Source organism: Periplaneta americana, chromosome 6 (assembly GCF_040183065.1).
Source record: "Periplaneta americana isolate PAMFEO1 chromosome 6, P.americana_PAMFEO1_priV1, whole genome shotgun sequence".
Lineage (NCBI taxonomy): Eukaryota > Metazoa > Arthropoda > Insecta > Blattodea > Blattidae > Periplaneta > Periplaneta americana.
In genome coordinates, this window is record NC_091122.1 from 114,877,082 (window position 1) to 114,903,656 (window position 26,575).

General features: G+C 35.3%; 1 protein-coding gene across 1 annotated transcript in view; it reads right to left on the minus strand.

The window, feature by feature from the left end:
• Positions 1 to 314: 314 nt before the first annotated feature.
• The window catches only part of LOC138701652 (uncharacterized), a 447,714-nt gene continuing 421,453 nt past the window's right edge, over positions 315 to 26,575 (minus strand). The window contains exon 5 of the mRNA XM_069828766.1: positions 315 to 18,286. Within this exon, the coding sequence (XP_069684867.1) occupies positions 17,090 to 18,286 (1,197 nt within the window). The 3' untranslated portion in view covers positions 315 to 17,089. The remainder of the gene's footprint in view (positions 18,287 to 26,575) is intronic.

Here is a 26,575-nt window from a genome sequence, read left to right on the forward strand (position 1 = left end):
CACCCGAAGGATATTGTATATAGCGACCTCTCCCAGGTTAACTGCAAAGAATGTTTTCAAAGGAGCTGTTATAAAATAACAATGACTGAGAAAACTAAAAGTACTTCAGAAAACCTGTTCCACAACTATTTCCTCCACCACAAATTTCGCAGAACCTGCACAATACAGAACTCTAGTCTTCTTTGGTGAGAAGACATAACCAAGACATCAAACTGAGATCTACGGTTAGGTCAAAAGAGAAAGAAGTGTACAAGTAACATGCTGGAATTGGATAAATAGCAGCACAGATAAAGTCAATAATTTCACAATAGAGGTTATAAAATTAAGCAGAGACTTTATTGTTAAAATTAACATGTGGTAACTTTATTATTGACATATCCCTCAGACGTACCACATGGAAGTTGGACATAACTAAACAATAAAATCATACAACGTAGTAGAGTATAACATTTCGGCGGGGACCAGACCCTCCGAACTTACAAATTATCTTTATCTGATATGTCAAGAAAACTCTAAATAGCCTTCTATACATTTGCAACATCTTCAATTCATCACGCTATGATATATTATATATATTTTTGTCATATATGTATACTATTTACAATAATCTCTTTATATACCTTTATTTAATTTGGTGTACTATATTAGGTTTTAAAAAACTGCATAATTAACAATATAGGCCATTATAAAGTGGACATAAGTGTAAAAAAAAAAGTAAAGGGAATAAAATAATAACAGAAACAAAATCAGTGATCATAATATGGCACTTGGAAACTCTATCGTACAAATAGAAACAAGACAATGTTCGTACATCCACACCAGCAAATGAGACAACTTTATGATTAATGAATTTACTAATAAGTATTATAGCTAGGATGGGTACCGTACTGCAACATAATACCCAAAGGGACTGAACGTTTTATTTTAGAATGGTATTTCTCATAATGAAGAAATAATAATGTCAAGAAGAGGACATGGGAATAAACATAATAACGAATCAGACAAGTCTCAAACTAGGCCTAGACTACATGCCATAGTTCATATAACCTCAAATAATAAAGAAACAAAATGTTAATTCCATGAAGTTAAAGTTGCTCTTGCATTTCTATACGGTTTTGAAAACCGTGTTACAAAAAATACATAAACAGGATACAAGCAGTAACAATAAAATTTCGATAAAGAGGCTCAAAATAGACTACATGTCATAGTTCATATTATAACCTCAAACAATAAAGAAACAAAATGTTAATTCCATTAAGTTAAAGTTGCTCTTGCATTTCTATACGGTTTTGAAAACCGTGTTACAAAAAATACATAAACAGGATACAAGCAGTAACAATGAAATTTCGATAAAGAGGCTCAAATAACTATGTACAGGGTGAACCAGAAATATGGTTACAAATTTGATCGCTTCATGTGATGACAGTATTATGGCTGCGAGAAATGAGACATTACCGTTGGAAAGATGATTTTTCAAATTAAAGAACAATACCAATCAGTAATTTCATTACCTCTAACTGTTCACCGTTAACATCCAAGCATAATAGGCAATGGTTTGGAAAGTCACTCGTTGCTTTATGATACATGCCTATTGAAATAGCACGAATCTCTTCCTCAGTTGCTGTGTTCAGTATGTTGATGTCTTGTAGTTTCCGAGCGTAAACTGAGGTTTGTTAAGAATGTGAATCTTGAAGGAGATTGTTAATATTGTTCGGTATTGTGAAATCCTTCATGAACTTGTGGTGTCAATAATGCAAAGTAATGAACACGAGCATTGCTTATTTCAAAAGGATGGTGCTGGTGCACCCAGGGAAATTATGAATCGCAAACAGATGATTGGGAAAGAGGAACGACCTGTGACTATTGGTTGTGGAGTTATTTGAAGGAGATGGTTTATGCTCGGAAACAACGAGACACCAAATGCTGAAAACAGCAACTGAAGAAGAAATTCGTGCTATTTCAGTAGGGATGTATCATAAAAAGCAGTGAGTGACTTTATAAAGTGTTGTTGATTGTGCTTGGATGTGAATAATAAGCAGTTTGAGGCAATAAAATGACTCTCATTGGTACTGTTGTGTATTGTTCTTTAATTTGAAGAATTGTCTTTCCAAAGGAAGGTAATGTCTCATTTCCCATAATCATGATACTGTCATCACACATACATGTAGCCAAATTTCTGACTCACCCTGTATATAAAATTAGATCAAATTCGAAATACCCATTACCAAAGTCTGTCCATGGAAAAAATAATGTGATATAAACACAGGCACATTGTCTTGAGACACTGAATTGTCAGTGATGCTTTTGTTTGTTGCCATGCGAACAGATCTATTGGTGTTCTGCGGTTTACATCACTTTATTCCAGTAAGGATAGAGTATAGTTATATACCCAGTGTTGTAGTTAAGCCGGTATGCCATACTGTCTAAAATAAAACTCGCTGTTACCATACCGGAAACAAATTAGACTCGAAAATATTTTAGTTACCCGGTATGTATAGTTTTTACTATATTTTGAAATGGAGGATGTTAGCTACTTGAAAAAACATTTTGATTTTGATGTCCGGCATAAAAGTAGCGGCTGGCATCTCATATCCTTTGCTTAAACACTTGTCCATTCGTTCTTTTATTGGAAACCATGGTCTGGCACTTCACGAATAGTTGTGATTTGTTAATTTCATACCGCCGTGATATTTCTATCATTAATACTAACTTTATGAGATGGCGCCTCAAGAAATCTGCTACACTGATTCGCTAATTTCAAAATTTGCGTAGATCCCTTCTCATAACACTAATTTTACGATGTGGCACCTCAAGAATTCTGCTGTACTGATTCACTAATTTTAAAACTCGCTCAGCAGTTTGCTAGAGAAGGGAATTTTCGTGCATTCATGAATCTTGAGTCCAGTTACATATTATAGATTCTATTCCAATTTCAACTAAAAAATGTTAATGAGCATTATTATAATGAACGATATCTGCACTAAAAAAGAGGAATACTCTTCCAGTAAAAGAGTTCCTAGACTTTTGTTCCTAAAAAGTATTGGGCTACCAGTGTCAGGATTTAATTTCTTGCCTTATATGCAATTGTGAGGTCTTGAAGGAGGTCTGCAGAGGCAACTGCATGACAAAGAAGTAACTTTGGAAAAGAAATGCAATACAAGTCTATACAGAGTCTAGTATGACCAAGGACATTTCAACAGTACCCCCTAAAATTTGTTTCTAACTACAGCACTGTATATACTTGTATATTTTTTATGAATTGAACAGTAGAAGAGTACACGGAAATACAGCTTCAAAATGCACAAAAAAAGTGACTTACTGGTCAGTTGTGAAATAATAAAAAAAATATAGTCCTCGTTAAATCTAAGATAATTAAGGACGCAAATATAGGTATTATCCAGAAAAATAAATAATTTCTGACGGAACGTGCAGAATAGACTACAATAAACCTATATTATCATGAATTTAGAAAAACGAAGAGGAAGAGGAAAAAGAGAAAATGTACATGTTACAATATTCGTAATGCTACAGTCATTTTCCAATGAAGTCAGGTTTGTTTGTGGTTTTTAAACTATTTGCCAGCTAACATCTCAACATCTGTTAATTCTTTTCATTTCTATTTAAACTTGAATAATATTGCAAATGGTCCTTGTTCACAGCTGTGTTGACTTTATTACCAAGGGCACATGTAGCCGACTCTAAAATTAATAATTTGTGTAATGTTTGCAAGATAGTTGTTCTTACGAAATGTTTGTTAGAGTAGCAATATGAACATCTAATTAAGCTCTTTGCTTCTACTATATTTCATGTATTCTTACATCATTTCTTATTGCTAAATGGTTGGTTCACAATTCTGAGCACATGATAACTAGGTCACTGACTCTTCTCAGCTTATTTGATAGCCTTTTTTAATTTGTACTGTATATGTCGCACTGGAACACTGGTGGATATTGTAGAATGTTACAGAATAATGCAACTTTGAACCGACATGCAGTTGTCTTTTCTACCACAGGCCTCTACAATCGTTATTGTGATATCTGTTACCAAGAGCTACGGACAGAGTAATGGCGGACCTGGATGTAGAATTTTGCATTTATCCTTCTTTATTCATGATAAAGGAATCTTCTACATGCAGTGAACCTACTATGTGCAGCTAACAGCTTCACTTCCTCAACCAATAACAGCTGCACTTGTTTTTTTGGATAAAAGAAAATACGGTAGGTATCTCACCACAAGTCACTTAAAAAAACATTTTTAACGCTAATTGTATAGCTATATAGGCTCCACGTAAACTTATTTCCTTTGAATTAATCTAACAGATATGAATATATAACAGATATACCGGTAATGAGAGATATTTTTTTCATGAAATACTGATAATAAAAACATAATTAACTTGGCATGAAAAAATGAAAAATTATAAGAACTTATCTCCCAATCATTTTGTTTATCACAAATCTAAATTATTTTCTGGAGAATGGACTCAGATCTTTTTATGCAAGCAAAACACAAATATTCCTTATTTCATTTTCTGAAAAATAAAGAACACATTAATTTAATCTAAAGTAGCTATGTAGAATTTGTATCATATTAAAAAAAAAATCAGCAATTGAATCAGATTAACAAAACACCAGAATACAGCTAATTAAGAAAAACAAGCTAGATAAAACCCTAAGATAACTTGTACATATATCTCATTTCTTTTTGTTTGTTAAATCTTGTAAATTTCTGTTATACTGAAACATGTTATTACAGAAACACTGTCTCTGAAGACAACGAAAATACACTTCTATAAAATGTCTTCTTTCTTTCTCCATAATATTGTGCTAGTATCCAGTATAACTTCGACATATTGTTAACACGTGCAACATTGTCTTGTTTCTGAACCATCCACACTCACACACATATTCATAGTTCCGTTGTTTACCACAAGAAGCAGTGGTTTAAATTACGTAGCTAACATTCAATCCTAACTAAAACCAGTGACACACTGAATGACTGAGATAAGGCAATGACCACAATGAGCAATACAAATCTTAATTCTAATTAAAAAAAAGTACATAACATGCTTTCTCAGACATTAATACAACTATTAAACAATATTTTACTGACAATTTGTATGTAATGAATTGTAGATGAAGTGGTAGAAATGTAATCCTTCATCTCAGTGGAAGGCCAGAGTTTATAAAAAGAAAATATCTGTAATTAAAAATAAGACTTACGTGTATATAAGTTTTAAGTACAAAGATAGAGGAATATCATGCCATGTGGAGAGAAAATTATTATAGAAAAGATGGGAAAAAGAGTCCAAGAAGCCATAGAGGTAAAGAGCAGCATTTTCTGAGAAATGATGGATAGAACAATTGTAGGTACGGTAAGAATGTTCTTGAGTGTCTAAACATAATTTTATAACAATAAATAATTTCGGAAATATTAAAATAATGTGACAATAATTTTAAGATAAGTGGAAAAAATTAAAATTGAAGAAGGCTAGGAAGCGGAGGAGAAAGAAAACAATGACTCTGTGAAGGTAATTTGGAGGATTCCTGCTCACCACCTGCAGTTTCAATTACCGGTACCACTGCTAGGTCTACCTGGATTGACAATAAGTATAGTAAAATCAATCTAGCAGGGAAGCAGCTTTTATAAAACTCTTATTCCAGACCTGAAATGACCAACTTCGTATTATTTTTTTGTACCAACAAATTTTATTTTTGATTTTTATTTTGATTTTGTTATAATTTTACGTAATGGTACTATTGTTTTCAGATAATAGCCCTATTAAAAACATCAGAAAAATGTCACAGCTTTTATAATTATAACTTTCGTTCTACATCTTATAAAAATCACTTCATTCTATTTTGCATCAAAGAGTACATTTTTCATTTTGATTTGTTTAATTTCATTTTTACTTTCTCATAAATGGAAGTAACTACAAATAACTACAAATCTAAAAACCAAACAGAGCAAAACAATATAATATAAATAAATAAAAAATTAGAAAACACAGATGCAAATCTTGTTCTAAATTTCGAACTTTAAGTTATGTTACTTCTTGCACGAAATTTCAAATTTGATATTAATTTCAATTTTATTGAATGTTCTTTTTATTCTATGTTACATTAAACTATCAAAACCTGACAGCAATGCAATGGAGTGGGAAAAAGAACTTGCCACCCAACTCCATTACCTCCTGGCTTAGTTGCCTCATAGGTGTTATTTATGAAGTTTCAACCAGTCTTCAAACTGCTGACTAAACATACATACGTGTATACCATAAAATGTAATAACACAATCTATATTCAGACACAATCGTCTGAATGTATCTGAAACACGAAAATCTTTTAACAAGCACTACTGTCCACGGTGTGTAGAGACCCAGAAACAAAATTTGGGCCACCTGAATTTTCCAAGTTCCAGTAGGGTAGCATGAGTAGGGTAGATGAGGGTAATTGTAAACAGGGGGTAATTGTAAACAAATGCTGTGAGAAATACAAAACTATCAATATAAACATTTTAATTCGGGGGAATATTTAAATTAACATGTTGGCTAACCTACAAAGCAATTTGGCGCCAAATAGGAGTAACTGCTTAGTTGTGATCGAATGTTTTGTAAGAGTCTACAAAAAAAAATTGAGAAAGAATTTTGCTTCACCTTCATTTTTGGCACTGTAAGTAAATGTACTATGCTATTTTTAAGAATATGTTGTTTTTATGAGTAATGTATAGTAGTTAACATTTATTACAATGGTTTTGAGATCTCCCATAACCTCAGTTCATTGAATTATGACGCGTTTACATTTGCCCCATAGTTTTGATTGCTTGGGGATAATTGTAAACATGTTTTACTATGGTTACATTTCGTACTTTTCAGCAAATCAGAGAGACCCTCACCAAACTACACAGTAGAGGATTTAGAGAGGGTTGTCACAAATGTGAAAAATAGTAACTACAGTTATCGTGAAGCTCAGGAGAGCTATGGAGTTCCTATATCTATCATATATCATAGGTTAAAGGGACAAAATGTACCAGTGACCAAAATTGAAGTTGAAAGGAGTAGCTACAGCTCTTTCTTCTGAAACAGAATAAAAAATGTTCAGTGTCTGATAGCCCGTGCGAAATTTGGTGTTTACAATTACTCCCCTCTCAAAGGGTAAATGTAAACAGGTGGGGTAAATGTAAACTAGCAATTAAAAGATGAAAAAAAGTCAACCTTATTATTTTAAACCCATTTTCAGGGAAACGAAAGATCTAAAAATAACACAATGTTTCTCTGTCATGCTTACCATTACTGAGGATTGTGTAATGTTGAAATATATTTGAAATCAGTGAAAAGTGTTTACAATTACCTTAGTCTACCCTATGTTATAGTGGTACTTGGAAAATTCAGGTGGTCCAAATTTTGTTTCTGAGTCTGTAAAAAATTAACATGTCATTTGGATTTATTCACAATGCTGCTTTTGATACTTCATCATAAAATATATTATCCTCTTACCAGTACACAAAGAAGAAGAAAATTCCATTGTGGTTATTATATCGACATCACCGTCACCTCAAAACATATCATAAAAAGAAACAGAAGCCTTGGGGGAGGGGAGAAGAGATGCCACAATATAATATGCTATAATCACTTATGTTATTGGTAAACCTTACCTCAAGTCATTCAATGATGTCTGGACAATCTTAATCAGAAATGTCAAGCTAAATGAATTGACAAGAACAAAACACTACAATTCGGAAGCAAAATATTAAATCTAATAACTGCTTAATTGCTTATGTTACAACTTTTTAACAACTGAAATTCGAATTTGTTGGGATGAGCTAACTGCCTGGTACAGGTCTCGAACACAGCCTTATATAACAAGTGCAAGGAAGAGCATAGGGGGTCAAATGAGGTGGGGCAATATTGCTAATGAATTGGGGGTGGGGAAGATTTCTAAATACGATAACTAATTCTTCCATTCACCAGTGACTCTCTTCATGAGATTGTATTGGGGTGTTACACAGAGTTGCCTGCATCATCTGCTCCATTGCAAGTAAGAACAAATATCATAATTCTCTTCAAGTGACCATAAATACAGGATGAACGTTACAATTGTAACGTCATTCTTTACGAGAGTAAAGATCTTATGACTACTCTTCCATGATGACATGTTTGGTATTTACACCATCTCATGAAAGAAACTTGCTTCATTGTTTTTGTATCTTTAATGGTTTCAATTTTTATTTTATTTGTTTAGGCCTACTTAGTATTTATTTTGAATTTCAGTAGGCCTATTATTTAGTAACTCTAGAATATAAGTAACTAAAAACCATGTTGTAATGTTGCGAGAAATCAAGGCCAACTGTACGTAGAAAAGTTTGTGAAGTAATCATTCCAGGGAAATATTTGTTTAGCACTAGCTGATCTTTTTTTAGGTAAGGGAAAGTACAATTCTTTTGCACATTATTCATTTTAACTTGATATTTTGCAACATGTAACTAAGCTAGCCAAAGTTTTTGGCCCAGGGATAATTTATTCGGAATACACTGCAGTCATCTTTACTGAGTTTCACTTGTTTCTCTTCTCTTTTGGTTCGAGGCTCGATATGGCACGGTCACAAACAGTGGAACAGTTTGTTTACTGGCGCCTGTAGAGCTTAGCTCACCTTCACACAAATGTGAACTTATGTACTAGAGACGTGGATTCAAATTCCATTGAATCCATTTCGAATTTGTGGTCGACAGAAATTGAATTTTTTAGATACATGGCAGATGACACACTTTCAGATAAACAAAGGAATGGGGACATCCGTAAAGAATTATAGGTAGGCCTACTTATTTAGTCTTAACAGTAAAATTATAAAAGAATAATATGACTATGTCATAATGAATGAATGAATAGAGACTGCTGTACAGGACCTCAAGAACTAAGAGCTACAGGACAATCAATTAAAAGATGGAGCCGACAACTATAATAAAGAGTCAGGACAGATCGTTAATGGTCTAAATCATGATGGATGGCGATAAAAAAATTTAAAGTGAAGCACCAGCATTGAGACAGTTCAAATTCCTTACACACTACAATCCGATTCCTGTTTAAGTCCTTTCTACAGAGCTATTATTATCATACATCCCAGAAAAGCGCGGCTGGCCGACCACACACTAACCATTTCTCCCACGCAATCGACCTCCAGTAGCCGTATGGCATTCAGTGTGCTTAGAAGTTGTGTAATGAAACTCTCGGTTCTTCAAGTGCACAACGTTAGTGTATAAAGTTTAGTGATTATTGTGTATTTAGGTAATGCCTAGCAACAAATTCTCACTGTGTGAACTGTGTACCGGTACTGGTATATGTACAATACATAAAAGGCAGAAGATCATGCGCGAAAACAAGACGAAAATTTCGAATAAAGTTTCCAAACAGACCTGTGCCTTCTGCCAAAACAATTAGACGATTCGCTAAAAGATTAAAAAAACAGGCTCAGTAAATAATATAAAATCCAGCAGAAAACACAGAGTTCTTACGCGGAACAATTGTCAGTTTATTTCCAACAAGATTCCGCCGTGTCAATGAGGCGTATTTTTGGTACAAGACTAATCAGTAATAATTTGAGGCCTCCACAAAGCCCAGATATAACACCCTGTGCCTTTTATTTATGGGGAACATTAAAAGGTAGGGTTTACAGGAAAAATCCTCATTTTGTAGATGAACTAAAAGACTATATAAGAGAAGAAATTAAAGCTATCAATGATGTGGAACTTCAGAGTGTTGTCCATTCGTTTATCAGAAGATGTCAGTTGTGTGTAGTGGCAAATGGGGGCCATTTTCAGCAACGACTGTGAGCATGGTAAGTCCAAATTATTGAACATTTATTGTTAGTACTGTTGTATATTGGAGAAGTGCTGAAGAAATGATTATGCACTCAGCGGAAACCACACAGGGCATGGCCGGCCAGCCGGCCGCTCTTTTCTGGGACATATGATAATAATAGCTCTGTATTACTAATCAGAAGGGGTTTAAAGGTACCGGTAAGAGATGTTGACAAGTCAATGTTGCCTGAAGTGAAGTTTAGAAGTCGCTGATAATCCAGGATTAGGTGATGTGGGAAAGAAGAAACTTCCTCAAACACATTTCCTACACTGTCTGAGTTGGACAAGCTCAGCTAGAAACATCTTGGAAATTTTTGTTACCTGAAGATATATGTAAAGGGAATTAAATCAGTCAACTTATGCAAGTTTACACCTGCGTTTGGGTGATCTATTTAATTCCTGTGGATTGGGCGCAAACTAAGCTAGGTAAATAAATAGACCTAATGCCTGATTAAAGCAAGTAATAATCTTTTAAACCATTTGTAATAAGTTAGCAACTTAGCTACTAACTATTTCTGATGAAAAAATATGTAGGGTTAACCAAGTAAATATCGGTTACTTTTGCAAACAATTAAGGGAAGTTCAAATTTACATTTGAATAAAAATTTAAATGCCAACTACGTACAGGTAACTCATTAGATAACCTTGCAAAATGGTTAAGATTATAGTGAAAGGAAGGTCCAACAGAACTAATACGTATGCATAATTGAACTATAGTAATTTACAGAAATATTGTATGTAATATTCATCTCTACCTTTAGGTCACTTAAAGAGATAATGAACATTATTGAGTAAACTGCTATGAAAACTCTGGGTTTACATCGTATGACAATCTATCACAAATATAATTTATGGCTTTAAAAAACTTGATGGTGCAAGAAGACACTGTAAACGAGCCAACAATTACTGGGTAAGCAAATAGCTTTAAATATATAAACAAGGACAAAATGGTGCAGTAATGGAACAATGTTAAAAAATGACAGAAACTCAGCAACAGCATATCTTAAAATCTCGCTGCTATTATCTTTCACTTATATCTACAGTAAGTTAGCTTACAAACTGATAACATCTAGACTGACTATAGTATCAGAAATTATACGAGCATCTATGACTATTTCAATAATAACTTAGGTATGATTTATGTTTAGTCTACTCATGCGTGGAGTGTTCATAATGCTGGATGACTTTGTACTCTCACAACCTACTTAATATAAAATTAATTATGATATAATGTATACTTGCATTCTTTAGAAAGATTTTGTGGAACTGCAGTAGGTGCCGATAAAATAATTAATTAAGAAACCAATACAAAACTCTTTATAAAATAATTTAAAAATATGTAATGCATCATCAATGCATTATAAAACTGGCTTTCTTGATCACAGTATAAAAATATAGATCTTGAATATAAGATCATATTAATAGATGTAGACCTTTACCTAGTGCCCTAACCCTCATTTCCACCACCATGTAAGCTTATGTATGTTTCCGTAACACATCTTCAAGTATGTGACCTAAATACACACATATTCTGTTTTCAATATTCTCATACCATCATTCATCATCACATTGCTAAATAAAAGTACAAAAATTGTTATAACAATGTTAAGTTATATGTAGCGATTATTATAATAAGACATTTGCTTACCCAGTTTGTTTGCACTCTTCGTAATTCCTATTTTCACCACATTCCCTGTATGTATCTTATTTAAATGTCATCACTTCACTTTATTCTTTATGCAAAGACTGAACGAAAATTAACTTATACTAGCAAAATAAAAAATTCACATCAAAATTTTTATTTACACATCGCGGGAGCATGAATAATGTATAGTACGCATGCGCACACTCGTCCATATGCGTCCATTTGTAAGAGATTCCACAGCCATTTCGATCCCTCACCTACCTGATCAGAATGCAAAACTCATTATTATGGAAGATGTTCCTGGATAACCCAAGTGACTTTGAAGCAAAATTTCACAAAATTGGATAAAGAAAAAAATACAAAACGTTACCTCTATCGGTTATTTATTCCTTTACACAATTCCAGCATAATACAGATTTTTTTTCGAAAGGCAAATTTGACAGATTGTTTCCATTTTTGAATCGCTATTTTGAGAATAATAATAATAATAATAATAATAATAATAATAATAATAATAATAATAATAATAATAATAATAATAATGAACCTTTGCGCAATAGCCCATAGAGGGCAAGAACTAAGACCGAACCAGCTGATTGCTAGTCTCAAATCCACAAGCCTCAAAAGAGGTGAACGATCATCCAATCAGTATGGTTGTAACGTGTGGTTAGGACGTCAATTTTTTTCTTGTCAGCAGTTATTTCCAAACATAGGTAGTGTAGGTAGACCTACTATTATTTGGCAAGGCGAATTAAATTAAGTGGTGTTACTGTATGAAAATAATACTTTGACGTGCATTCAACTGTAGATCGAAATGGTCCTTCTCTGGTAATGTGTATTTTCTGACCTCTGAGGTAAAAATAAGCATTGTATGCGTTTATAAATTTCCAATTCAATTTTTTGTCATTATCTAATTACTGTTGCACGAGTATAAGTTTAATTAATAGGCCTACTACTTGTTATTTTGAACTGCGAGTGAAAGACTTCCATAATATAAAGTTCAGATTCCTTGATCATTGTCTATAAAATTAAATTCATATCATCACTTCAAAAGTGTCGTTCCAATGTCCAGTCAACAATAATATTTGTGTAATATTACTTAGAAGCTATCTAAAATAAAAAAGAATACATTTTACCGTATACATTCTTACAGCAAATATAAAGAAAATATTCACTTTATTATCGTCAAAGATTCCATTTATCAGATAATATTCAATTATTCATTTGATTCACTTGAATTACATTTCTTTCTCTGAATTAAATAAAATATCTGGAACTATTTACAATCACACGATTGCAAAGTAGACATACCAATAAAACACTATTCCTTCTGTTTCAGTTTTTTACTTAATTCAGAGATGATAATGTGGTCTGATTATTCATCTAACGCTTCTTCATGGCCTTTTCAAGTATCTGCGCATGTCAGAAGTGAACACCGAAGACTGACGAAACGGATTTAACATGCAGTCATGACAACAAGGCAGATATCAGCATTGACTTAGGGACTTTCGGTCCAACCATTGGATGTATTATCTAAAAGCCGAGAGCAATAAAATTCTAAGTATTTTTGTGCGGTATCTAGTTTCCTTGTCATATCATATCAGATTATTTCATATTATATTATTTCGACGACTCAAGTTCTTTTTTTTTTCTCCCGTTTATTTGCAGAGAAGTGATTGTTCCCAAAGTATAAAAAAGTGTGAAATAAATTAAATATCTTACTTCAGTTTTTAATATTAATTTTTATATTATTTCAAAAACGAACTTCCTTCAATTTTCAACTAAATAATCGTGAAACAGTTTTTATTATTTTATTGCACAACATAGAAAATGATTTATTCCTTCCAAAATAGAGTAAACGATATAGGATTTCATTTCACCGTTTTATTGGCTCTGATCAGAAATTTTTCGTAAACAATGTATAATACTTATAAATAAATTTTATAATTAAAATACATGTATTTGTAATTTAAATTATGAAATTGTGCTTAATTAAAATATCTTATAATCGTGTTATTGAATTCCTTATTTAAATTATAAGTTGAGCTTAGACGTAAGGTGCTCATATTCTATCGCCAATTTCGGCCAATAATGTTCATGTTCAATGTTAAAATTTTAGAAGTAATAACTTAATTAATCAATAGTTTATTACGAGATTCCACCTACTATTTAATAGTGACTCACTTCGAATTCGATTTTAGATGAAGATAGATTTCTTTTCTCTGGATAGCTGTTAGGTTCACTCGTACCAAATGATTGCCAGCAATTCTCTTTCCTGTAGTAAAGAAGCCAAATACTGACGTTGATTACGCACATGTTTCTTATATTGAGATTTCGATATCGTGAACTCCTTCGTTTCTCTCTACTCTTATGTATTTATCATAACCTAAAAGCGTTATTTCGAATCTGCTATTTTGGTATGCTATATAAGTTTAGAGTTCAACTAAAGTATTTAATTATTTTTAATGTTCTTAATTTTTAATACTGTATTCAATATTGAAGAAATACATGAGCATGAAATTAAAGCTTTATAGTAACAAAAATTATCAATTTCAATTAATGTGAATGTAACAGAAATATTAACACACACATTTGTACATAAAAACTATATTTTATACAAATTTTCGACGTTATGTACAAAAAGGGACCGCTTATTTTATTATACATATCGCCGCTATAAATATTCAATTTCGTATCGAAAGCCAAACTTTTGTTTCGTGAGCAGCTAATAATGAAATGTTTGTCAAATAGGCGTAATACACGTCTTGTAGCCAGAACTACGCATTGTCTACATAATAAATTAACGATTAAAATGTTATCTATAATTTTAGCTACGGTACCTATATGTAACTCACATTTCACTTATTTTTGTGTGTATTCTACATAGCGCGAAACAACTACTAAAGAGTACAGTTTTGAGATTTGCACGGTATTCAACGCGGTGAAAGATTTTGGGGTTCTGTGTCGTGTCAGATATACAGAAACATCCAACGTTACTGAACTTGTATAGACTTCATGATCAAGAAAAGCAAGGGAAAGGGAACATATATTTTGGGGCCGTTATCTAGAGCTGTTCTCTAGGACTGCATCTGTTAAGGAAGCGAAAATAGAAAAATACACATCAAAATAAGACTTTCTACTAAATTCAAAGCCAGCGGTATTTAAGACAGACATTACGAGTATGTTAAATTTCTAGCTACAAGAGGCAATCTTAGCATATTTATAGAATTAAGAATATCGTTTACTCCATGTCCGGAAATGTTTTCACATCTTCCATATTATGCAGTTTTGTGTATATTTTTGTATCATTACTTTCACCGTAACGACTGCATATTAAATAATTAATTAAATATCTTAAACTATGGTTAATGTAAGAAAAACGTTACACTTTCCGCTAAGACTAGGATACAATTTAAAGTCGGCATTGAGGCACGCTAGGTCTGTTATTACTACAATTATTTTCTCTGGCTAATTCTAGAACAATGGCACCAATTGATACTTCCTACTAGTTTTAATAACCGATATTTTATTTTGCCAGAGTTATTACATTCTTCCAGGTATTGTTTCCACTTATTTTCTGTAGTCAACGAAGTAAATCATAATCTATGAAGCATGAAAAGCTTTGAAAACTTGCTCTGACAATTCGATTTATTATTGATTAATGTTTATATTAAAGTGCCTTTTTTTTGCAGTAGACCTTTGAACTGTCTTCACATTTTCGACCGACTCAGAAAGTATTGCGACTAAAACTGGACAGTACTTTCGATGTAACTTAAATTTACAGTTACTCTGTTTTGCTTTTATTCGTGTTTAGATTATTGCTTCTCGTAAATAAATTGGTGTAGATTCTATCATACTTTAGTTTGCATGACGTCCATAAAATGAAATTGTGAACATATTTTACAACCGATAATACTCGTATTATGAAAATAATATGAATAATATAATTATATAACTGTGTTACACATTTATTTACGAAACACATAAATTATAACAAATTTGTTTGAGAATGCAAATGATAATTTAGACCAGAACTCCATCATAATTATAATTTTGTTTGTCTTTGATTTTAATTTAATTGGAAAAAGGAAAAGTGTCAATATTTGACCCTTAATTATTAAAGTTGCTGAACAGCCGAATGCTATTTATTAATTATCAAAGGGTACTGTAAAGATAAGACATCAGATATCTCATAAAGGAGTTTTACGCAATCCTAGCATTAAAACACGTTTGTTATGACGCTATAAATCGTACACAATTGGCCTAATTCTGGCACTGGTGCCAGAAAAGGTTACTTAGCAACTAGCATTCCATGTCGTCATCATCGCCTTCACAACACAATTTTATTCAACGTACCTGTAGAAGAAGCTTCAAAACAACAACAAAATAACATTGTCTTAAAAACGGTTACTTAGTAACCATGCAATATATTACGTCATATCCAGTACTCATATCTCTATTACGTCATAACATTACATTTTGTAAATTTATAATAGTGTTTTTTTTTTTACAAATGTTAATGCTAGAATAGCATAAAACATTGTATGTAACACGTGTATAATCTTCATTATAATCACTCGAGAAAATCAGTGCGCTCGCTTACGCTCACGCGCTAAACATTTACTCATGCCATAATTACCAAGATTATACACTAGTTACATAAATTATTATTTTGTACTCCAGCATTATAAACAGTCTTTATCGTTAGTCAAAATCGTGCATAATATGCTACATTATCGCATTAGTGCCATAATATTACCATGACAATTAAAACGTCACGATTTCTATTAAGAAGGCATAACCTGTATCATAAGGTTAACATTATGAAACGATTTGCCAATGGTATAGAGGATTCCATGTTAAGGAAAAAGCATTGGTTTTATGTGCCTTGCCTAATACATTGCACAAGCAACGTGGTATGTAGGCGTTTATATGGCAACTGGTCATTTGATGGAATAGCCCCATATGCCCCATGCTCTTTCCTTAACATGAAATCCTCTATAATTATAATATCATTGTTGTCACAGCAACCTCTTCGTTCATAGACCATGATATCAAACTTCTCACCATTACAAATCTGATTTTATTTCTTTATTAATTGTTGTTTTATAATGCTGTCGTACAAAAAATACAGTAGAGTATGAAACTAATTTATAATGTTATATAATTATTACATTATAAACTTACTTCATAATATACTATTTTACGATAGGAGCTCTCACCTGAGATCAGACCATATTGAAATAACAAATGCCTAACTCTTCAAGCACATAATCTTCCTCTATGTTAATAACTTATGTTGTATTATTTTTGCATAACGTCGTATTTTGTTTGCGATATGCAATAATCATACCTTTATGTGAAGCATCTGAGGCTTGGAAAAAAGGTATAATATCAGTATTTTATAAAATACGAAACTAACAAAAACTGATTGGAAGAAGTTTGGGAAAGGTAAAATTTAGTGCCTTTATTCTAGAGTTTTTCTTTTTCCTCTCTTTTCGTTTAAGTAAAATTAAGCAAAATATTATTAAGAATTAAAAATAAAACGTATCGTGTCTTTTTTGTTTCCCTTTCTACTACCAGTCACACGTTTTATGGTTCTCTTACAGCCTGCTGTAGTTTCGATGGACTGAGGACGATCTCATTCTGCAATAGATCATCGATATCGGAATGTTTACCGGGGGAAGGAGCGGGCACAGCAGCTGCGGTAACATTTTTACGACCCGAAGACGGCTGGATCTCTTCTTCTAAGAGTAACATCTCTTCTTCGAGTTTATGAGCGTCTGGGTCGGGATTCACGAGCCCGATTCTCGTCGATGGAGACGATGTCGACGCTGCGGGCGCCGCACAGCCATTTCTATGAACACTAGTAATAGATGTCCTTCTTTTGTCACTGTCACGATTCCTACCCGAACCAGCACTTCCGGCTCGTCCGTTACCTAGAATGCCGTCTTTCTCATTGCTACTGTCGAAACTACATATATCAAAAGTGCTGGCCTCCAACTGCTGGAGCTCTAGGTCCAGTAGATTGCTGTCCTTGCGTTTTGATTCTTCTCGCAAGATATCTTCCTCGTCGCTATTGCTACCGATGAAATTGGGGATGTTGAGTGCCGGGACTTGAAGAGACGACCGTTCTTGTTCGTGCTGGAGGAATAGACTAGTCGAGGCGACCACGTTCTGGGGGATCGGCTGTTGCTGCTGCTGCTGCTGCTTTGGTTGTTGTTGCTGCTGCGGCTGCTGCTGGTGATGGTGGTGGGAACTAGGTCCGGAAGATCCAGAAGGGACAGGCGCATTGGAGGCAGTCGCTGCGGTAACGGGGGTGGTGAGTATGGAGACAGTCTTTTTATTGTTGGTGTTCTTCTGAAGAAGCTTTGTCTGATCCGCCAGCGCAATGTCCTCAGTGGTGGCTTTCTTCTCCTTGGCGGTCGTCTCGAAGAATGTGTGGTGGTTGAAGTGGCCCGCGGGTGCCTGCGGTTCATCTAGGTGGCTCTTGTGGCGGTGGCGGTGTTTGTGGCGGCGCCGGAAGCACCGCGACGGACACACGCAGAGGAATATCCTGACCAGACAGCACAGCAAGCCGCTGCCTATGAGTGTGGGCCCTATGAGCCGCAGTTCTAGGGTCTTGAAGCCCTTCTCGCCAGTGCCAACGAAGGAGATGACCAGGCCGATAGCGACGGTCCCCAGACCTACGTACAGCAGCGCGTTGGCTGCTGCGCTCTGGTGACCGTACAGACCTCCCGGGTAGTCCTCGTCGTCCGAGCTGCTCCCGCCGAACGACGAGTCGTGGATCTGACGCAACAGAAAAGGCATTATAATAATAACAATAATACACCAATGAATGGGGTGGAGGACGGCTGAAAACTCTTGCATACAAGCTCATAATTTTCGAATAGAAAAGGCTTTAAGAACTCTGTGAATGTGTATTGTGTTCCTCGCCTAGTCACTTAAAACCAGCGGTGACCAAACTGGGTATCGTGATTACAACGTGTAATCAAAGACAGTCATACTGGTAAGGGGGGTTTCCTGTACATTGCTCTCTGTCTCGCTCACGTACTGAAGGTAAGCAGTGCCGGTACCATGTCGCTCTACAAACCCTCTGTCTCTACGAGCAGGGACAGAAGGTTTCGTACAGAATGGGAAGAGAAATTTATTCGCTGTTCTGTTGGAGGAAGTGTAATATGTTACTTTGTTCAACGGTTCAATTAGTAGTAGTAGGCCTATATAGAAGCGACATTACAGGGCACTATGCTGAATACACAGGCATAACAGGTATTATTATTATTATTATTATTATTATTATTATTATTAGGCCTATTATTATTATTATTATTATTATTAATCAGCAAGTGATACCATAATTCTTATATACATGCCTCAATATATAGGCCTACATCTTCCCTTGAATTATAAAATAATTACTGCGCTATATCTCCATTTAAATTTCTTTTTTAATCTTTCGATGACTATTATCAGTTATTTACTAGTTATTGATTTAATAATAATAATAATAATAATAATAATAATAATAATAATAATAATAATAAAATAGAGGAACTGAATATTGCGTGCTAGTGTATTAATGAAACGAGCTATTAAACTCCAAGAACTGAAATCAGCTTTAAATCATCGTCATGAAGAGGAAGATGACATAAATGAATCTAAGGAAGCCAGCTATCTACAGGCGAACAAAATAGCTCGTTCTCTTAAGCCTTCCAACGAAGGAGAGTTTTATAAAAGCATAATGATCAAGATGGCTGAAATAATTTGTCCAATGAAAGTTGTTAATTAATTTTGAAAAACTGCTCATTTCTCGACTAAATATCCAGAAGAGAATTCGCGAAATTTCTGATTTGTTCATGAGGAATATTTAAAAAAAAAAAGAAAGTTTGTATATATTTTTAATTGGTTCTTGATGACAATAATGACATTACTGATGCATCAAAGCTTGCGATTTTTGTTCGCGGGGTTGATGAACAACTCAATGTTAGTGCACGAACCACCACTGGTTGTAGTTTTCATGCCATGTACCTCTCCTCTGTCTCCTTACTTCTTAGACTGTCTCTCGCGTAATCACAGCCGCTCGAGTTTTGGTCACCGCTGCTTAAAACTATGGCAAGTAGCATCAATCGACCTTGCAGACGCTACGCAGTGAATCACATGTACCGACACTATGTCAGTGCACTTGACATGAAATGCCGTCGTTATAAACATAAATAAGCATCAAAAAGAAAGAAAAAAAAAAGAAAAGAAAAAATCAGAAAGCCACCTGCGTAGCTCAGATGGTACGCGCGTTTGCTCACTTAACCAGAGCTCAGTTCGGACGTGGGTTTCATTTGCGCTTGAGCTGACTGTCGGGTTTGGTTTTTCCGAGTTTTTCCCAACTGTTAGGCGAATGTCAAGTGATTTCTTGGTCCATTTTGGGTATCAGCAATAATGACGCCAAACAAACTAGTTAATAAATAACCGAGTAAAAATAAAAAAGTAAAAGAAAATAAATTTATAAATAAAAAGAATTAATAAAGAAATAAAGTTATAAGAAGAATGGATTTATAAAGGAAAGAGAGAAAGAAAGAAAGAAAGAAAGAAGAAAGAAAGAAAAGACACAAAGAGGAAGGATGTACGAAACAAGCAAAAGAGGTGAAACAAAAGAAATTCACAGAAATGTTAAGAAATGAAAGTTGTCCTGAACGTTAAAGAAAAAAATAAAAGAAAGGCGTCAATTATTTGTGGATCTGAAGAAAGCATATGCCACCGTATCAGCTTAGAAACTTTTTAGTGCGTTGCATGATTTAAAAATAATATAACTTTAATAAATGCAATAAAAATACTGTATAGTGGTTGTACGCTATATAAAAGTCAAAGTTGGGAATAAAATATCTCCAGGATTCCAAACAAGTAAAGGTTTAATGTAAGATGTAGACTGTCCCCTATATTATTTAATACCTATGTTGAAGCAGTTGTTACAAATTGGAAAAGGAAATGTCAAGGAATGGACGTACCCTTAAATAATACGATTATATTATATTCTCCTCACTTTGCAGTTAACCTAATATAGAAAGTTGTTAAAATCCTGCATTATCAATATATCTGCAGCGGAATATCAATAAAGGTATAATTGGTTACAAAATGGCTGAATTGGCAACCCTCCAACAGACATCATTCATTTATGATCAAGTAATTATTGCCAAAGAACAGGATGACACTGAATATACGGCAAGTAAATTAAAGGAATAATATTTTAAATGGGACTGAGAAATAAATATACATAAAACAGAATATCTATGTATGGATAATAGACCAAGTAGGCCTAACATTAAAAAAAATTATGGAAAATTAATGAAACCGGTACCTGAATTGAAATATTTGGAATTCAATATTGTGAATGATGGTACACATAACAGAGAAATAGAAGAACGAATAACTCAGTCCCACAAAGCAATAAATGATTTAATTTATATACTTCGGAGCAGACATGTAACTAAAAATAAGAAGCTTCAAATATTTCATACAATAATAAAATACATTTCGACTTACGCTTCAAAAGTTAGGCAAATCCCAAATATAATTAAAAATAAAATTGAAACAATAGAAATTGACGTTTTAAGAAGATCCTGAAGTCTATCTAGACGCGAGAAAAAGGAATTGATCTGGGTAGTACAGGAGAGAAGGAAAAAGGTAGGACCGAAAAGAAGTCGGCTTGTGGAAATCTTGGGCTCTATGGAAAGTATGGTAAGTAGACACTTTCAAGAAGGATAGTGAAACAAGAGAAAAGAGTGGGCTTTGGACATTGGAACGGGCGACCAATGGATCTTCTTCCACGAGAGGCATACTGTACGACAGGGATGACAAAACGCCTGCACTGCGTGCTCTCAACCCGCACAACATTTCCTTAAGAGCGATGATTGCACTTTAACTTGCCAAAACATGAACCTTCTTGGATTTGTATTGCTTGTAACATAAGCCGTAATACAGGCGCTTTGATATTCATGCTGTAGGATTTGTTTTGTGATGCGTGTTCTGTCCATCCTTATGACATATTTTCCAAATTGTTCCGATCTATAAGCGCGTTTGCTTACTTAGCCAGAGCTCATATATACTGTGTCCCGTAGAATCACTAACACAAAGAAATATAAATATCTCGTTATTCAGTGAATTTAGAAATATGTTTCTCATCTTGTCTTATGCAGAAACTCTCCAAGTTTGGTAACAATGAAAATTATGACTCTAGTGCGCATGCGCGGGGTATGACAACCCATAGAGTTAAAATGGCGGAATTCACGGTATAGCAGAAAGTGAAATGTTATTGGTTACCAAATTGAAGTTTCCAATTGTAGTGCAAAGACGATTTAGACAGGAATATGGTGCAAATGCTCCAGAGCGTCATACCATTGTGAAATGGTATAATCAGTTGTTGGAAACAGGCTCTGTGTTAAGGAAGAAGGGAAGCGGCAAGAAAGTAGTGTCCGCAGCTAAAGTTGAAGATGTTAGGCAAGCATTTCAGCGCAGCCCATGGAATTCAATTCGACGGGCCAGTTCAGAGCTGGGTATTCCGAAGTCGATTAATCACAACATTGTCTGTAAAAGATTGCGACTTAGAGCATACAAAATCTAACTTGTGCAAAAGCTGCAGCGAAATGATAAACCCAGTTCGCTAATGCAGTGTTATCCCGCATTGATGATGACAATGGATTCCTCAACCACGTTGCATTCTCAGACGAAGCAACCTTTCACACGTGTGGTAAAGTACACCGCCATCACTGTAGAATATGGAGAGAAGAAAACCCACGTGTCGTAATGGAATATGAACGTGATAGCCCCAAAGTTAACGTGTGGTGTGCTTTGACTTGTGATACTGTGATCGGACCTTTCTTCTTTGCTGAAAGCACAGCGACAGGGACAACATACTAGATAGGCCTATGCTGGAGAACTATGCAGTCCCGCAAATACCGGATGAGTTCTTGTTCCAGCAAAATGGAGCCTCTCCACATTACGCCAGTCAATTTCGAGACTACCTGAACACACAATTTTCAAACAAGTGGATCGGAAGATCCGGTCCCATTGAATGGCCTCCAAGGTCACCAGATTTGACCCGCTTAGATTTCTTTCTTTGGGAATATGTAAAAAGCATTGTTTATCGAACTTCAGTACAGGACCTGGCTGACATCCGAAGGCGGATAGTAGACGCTTGTGCTTCCGTCACACCTAGTGCTGCGGAATAAGTGGAGGGAGACAGAATACCGTCTTGATACTGTTCGGGCCACCAGAGGCGCACATGTGGAGATCTATTGAAACTTGGTGAGTTTTTCTAACATAAAATCTAAGTCCGGTTATTCTGTCACTATTAGTTTAGGAGATATTCAGATTTCTTTGTGGTAGTGATTCTACGGGACACAGTATACAGGGGAGGGGGAAAAAAGAAAGAAAGGACGTTAAGATGAAAACATAAAAGAAAAACAACCATAGGTTTAACAGTATACTGCATAGATGGATGTGTTAAGACGTGTGTGTGTTTTAAATGAAACAATTTCTTAGCAATAACAGTACAGTACAGGTATTTACATTGCGATTTTTTATTAGTACATTATTGTTATAAGCTAAAATACTCTATTAGTACTGAAAGAAGGAAATAAACAATAACGAAATGTGAGGAAATGAACAATGTTCTATCAAGTCTAGATATTCATACTAATCCAGTCACGGTGTACACAAAGCTAAAGGGTTCAGATTTGAAATTCCTTCGAGACCACAGAAAATATGATTTTTTTTTGTTGTTAATGTGTTTTGAGTACTGACAGGCAGCTTTCCAGTATTTCTTGGATAGAGGCCGACGTAATGCTGACACCATGTCACCAGAGTTCTGTCAAATGTCCGTCTAATGACATGTTCAAAAAAGCCCTCCCCTTCAAACAAAATGTGCTGACGGTAGATCATAACAGGAGTAGAAAAAACCACGACAAGTAGGGCCTACACATATTTATATTAAGACATGTAAGAAATTAAAAAAAAGAAATGAAGGAATAATGAATGACGCCTTAAAGAGAAAATACAACAAAGAATAAAATAAAGGAAGAGCGAGAAATAAAGATAAAAAAGTAAGGCAGCGACTAAACAGGCGGAAGGAAGGAACAACAGTAGAATAGAATCGCAAACAAGAGTGGAAGTTTCAATTTTACAGGGTGACTGCACAGTCTTAACAAACTGTTTGTATAGTCCGTGACGTCAAGCGTGCTTTAAATCCTTTCACATGAACTGAATTGTCAGCCAAATTCGCAAATAGAGTTACTTGTCTTGTTTATACACTTCTGTGTATAACACAGAATAAACTGTTGTTGTCGGTATTTCAGTAGGCCTATAGTTTTGGATGCCGTTCACAGAATACAATGTAATACCTTGATAAACACCACTAACTAAATAGGTACCTAGAAGAATAGCTCTAACAACTCATGTAAAAGATGGAGACTGAGTTTCTAGCGGAGAAAAAAGGCGACGTTAAATGAAGAACTAATAATTTTCAAAATCTGAAACAAGATGCCGATAATGCAATTCATTGCGCAGGCTCATCATTCAAAGAAATTTAATTGTATCCCCCGCACATATTGGAGTGATAGTTTACTAGTGACGGACAAGATCGGAGGTGCTGAAAGATTCGCAAGCATCCGAGGAATGGTCGTTCTAATCAAGTTGGCATCTCTCTGATCGCACACATTCGTAATTCTGTGTAAACAAAGACAGCTTGGTAAAGCTAAGCAACTGTCAATTTTTTTCATAGTTTGAAATGATGCAAAATAAAGTGAAGAGTAAGTTGAAATGGAGAATGTTTGTGAAATGAAATATTTGTAATGCTAAAAGAAACGAAAGAAATTCTAGGAAGCCCTCATCCTTTGCAGGTGAACGTTAGGGACATTCTGAGCTTTCTCTGCAATTTCTGCGGCCTTGAAATTTACCTGTAGGAATAAATAAGTAGAATAGAATATCTCACTCCTACCTCCTAAGAACTGTGTACGTAATGAAACAGTCTGTACTGCCTACACGCAGGACTTTCATCCGTCCTATTCATCCGCTTTTTTCCCTTCAATGATTAGGCTCTTTGGCCTGTTTAGTTTTCGGTCCCATTTCTTTCGGTATCGTCACAAATTTCTCTTCCTTTTGTTTTTGATATTTAGTTGCTACTAGTGACAGGCAATGTTCGAACATGAGAGGGGATATTACAAACTTCGCCCTACTTCATAGGCATCCAACAATACGTAAAAGTGAAGCATATAAACTAAAATAACCGAATTCGTTAAAAACAGGTAAGAGGCCTTATGTTCGGTTTATATTTGCCGAGTCTAAGCGAGGTGGTATCTATAACATTGGCAGAAACATCCTCAGTATAGTCCTTCCCACTCCAACTCCTAGTATTTCGCATACTTCCTCATTTAGAGTTGACTTTGGAATCCTTGATAATGAATGACATTCTGTCCAAATTTTCTTAACAATTTTGTCTATTCTAGTTTATTGTCGTGACCACGTTATTGTTGGATGTACGCATGGATAATTTAACATTTTATGTGTAACATAAAGCGGTGATACGAGATAATTTTAGATGGCATTAGGCACACGCTCGCATGTGCAGCAAAGCCAAATATGGGATTATGTGCTGGTGTAAGTGTACACCGGAGCCGGATGAATGTCCTTCCTCAAATAGATACTAAATATAGCTACATCCATTAAAAGTGTATAACCCGCCGCGTCTGTGGCTCAAAGGCTAGCGCGTTGGACTTCCATCCAGGTTCGATTCCTGGCACAGGTCGTGATAAAATTTGCGGTTCTTTCAGAGCTGAGGCAGGTTGGTCCACCTGTCAGCACAGGATTCACAAATGTTATCCAGACCATGTAACGCATTTGGAAATTTTTCGAATAAATAGGGTGCATAGAGTGCACAATGGGATAAAGAAAGCATAAGTGCAAGAGTTCGCCCTGGGTCCGGTTCTTAAAAGGCCAAGGAAAACGTATAATCCTTACGATTAGGAACAATAATGGCCTAATTCTACGGGAGGTTTTTCAGTCCTAGAATGCTGCAGATACAGTTACTAGTTAACACAGACAGCTCCACTAACGCCAGCAGGAGACCATTCAGGTGGTTCTCTATTGATATTATGTTCAGTGCTAGAAATACTACGTTGATCCAGCCACCGGCGTGGCTCAGTCGGTTAAGGGGCTTGCATGCAGGTCTGAAGTTGCGTTCGGGCGCGGGTTCGATCCCCGCTTGGGCTGATTACCTGGTTGGGTTTTTTCCGAGGTTTTCCTCAACCGTAATGTGAATGCAAGGTAATCTATGGCGAATCCTCGGCCTCATCTCGCCAAACATCATCTCGCTATCACCAATTTCATAGACGCTAAATAACCTAGTAGTTGATACAGCGTCGTTAAATAACCAACTAAAATAAATATGTTGATCCGCCAACAGGTAGCGTAGTGTGTATCGACCGCTCCCGTTCCGCTGGTAGCACAGTCGTGAACTTTGCGCAGACAGGCAATAATTGACAGATCCAGTTCATTAGGCATCACCAGAGCTCGCACATCTTCCTTGTAAATTAAACTTTTGATATAGAACTAGCCTACGTACTTCTCTCTACTAAAACCTCTGCGGCGGTTGAGTGGTCAGATCTCTGACCTGTTACGCAGGCGGCCCGGGTTCGAGTCCCGGTCAGGTCTGGGATTTTTCATTGAAAATTCCATAGTGACACTTGTGTCGGACAAGGTTGCAATTGGGGGTTTTATCGGTGTTCTCTCGTTTTTCCGCATATTAGGCATTTATATAATTCCGTCACCATTTCGTTATCATTCCATAGCATTCCCCGATCGCCGGCTGGCGACGCACGGAGGGAACTGGCCTAGGGATGAAGGGGGTTGCCTGCTTGACACCTGGGTAAGCAGCAAACCTTAGTGTAGTCAGCCGGTGTGAGTTTAGGAATGTGTCTAGCTTGAGAGTCAGTGCAATAGACCGTAACAAGTCGCAGTGCTGGGCCATAGTGGCCCTCTCCCGTAAATTCAATTCAATTCAATTCAATTCAATTCAATTCAAATTCTCTACTA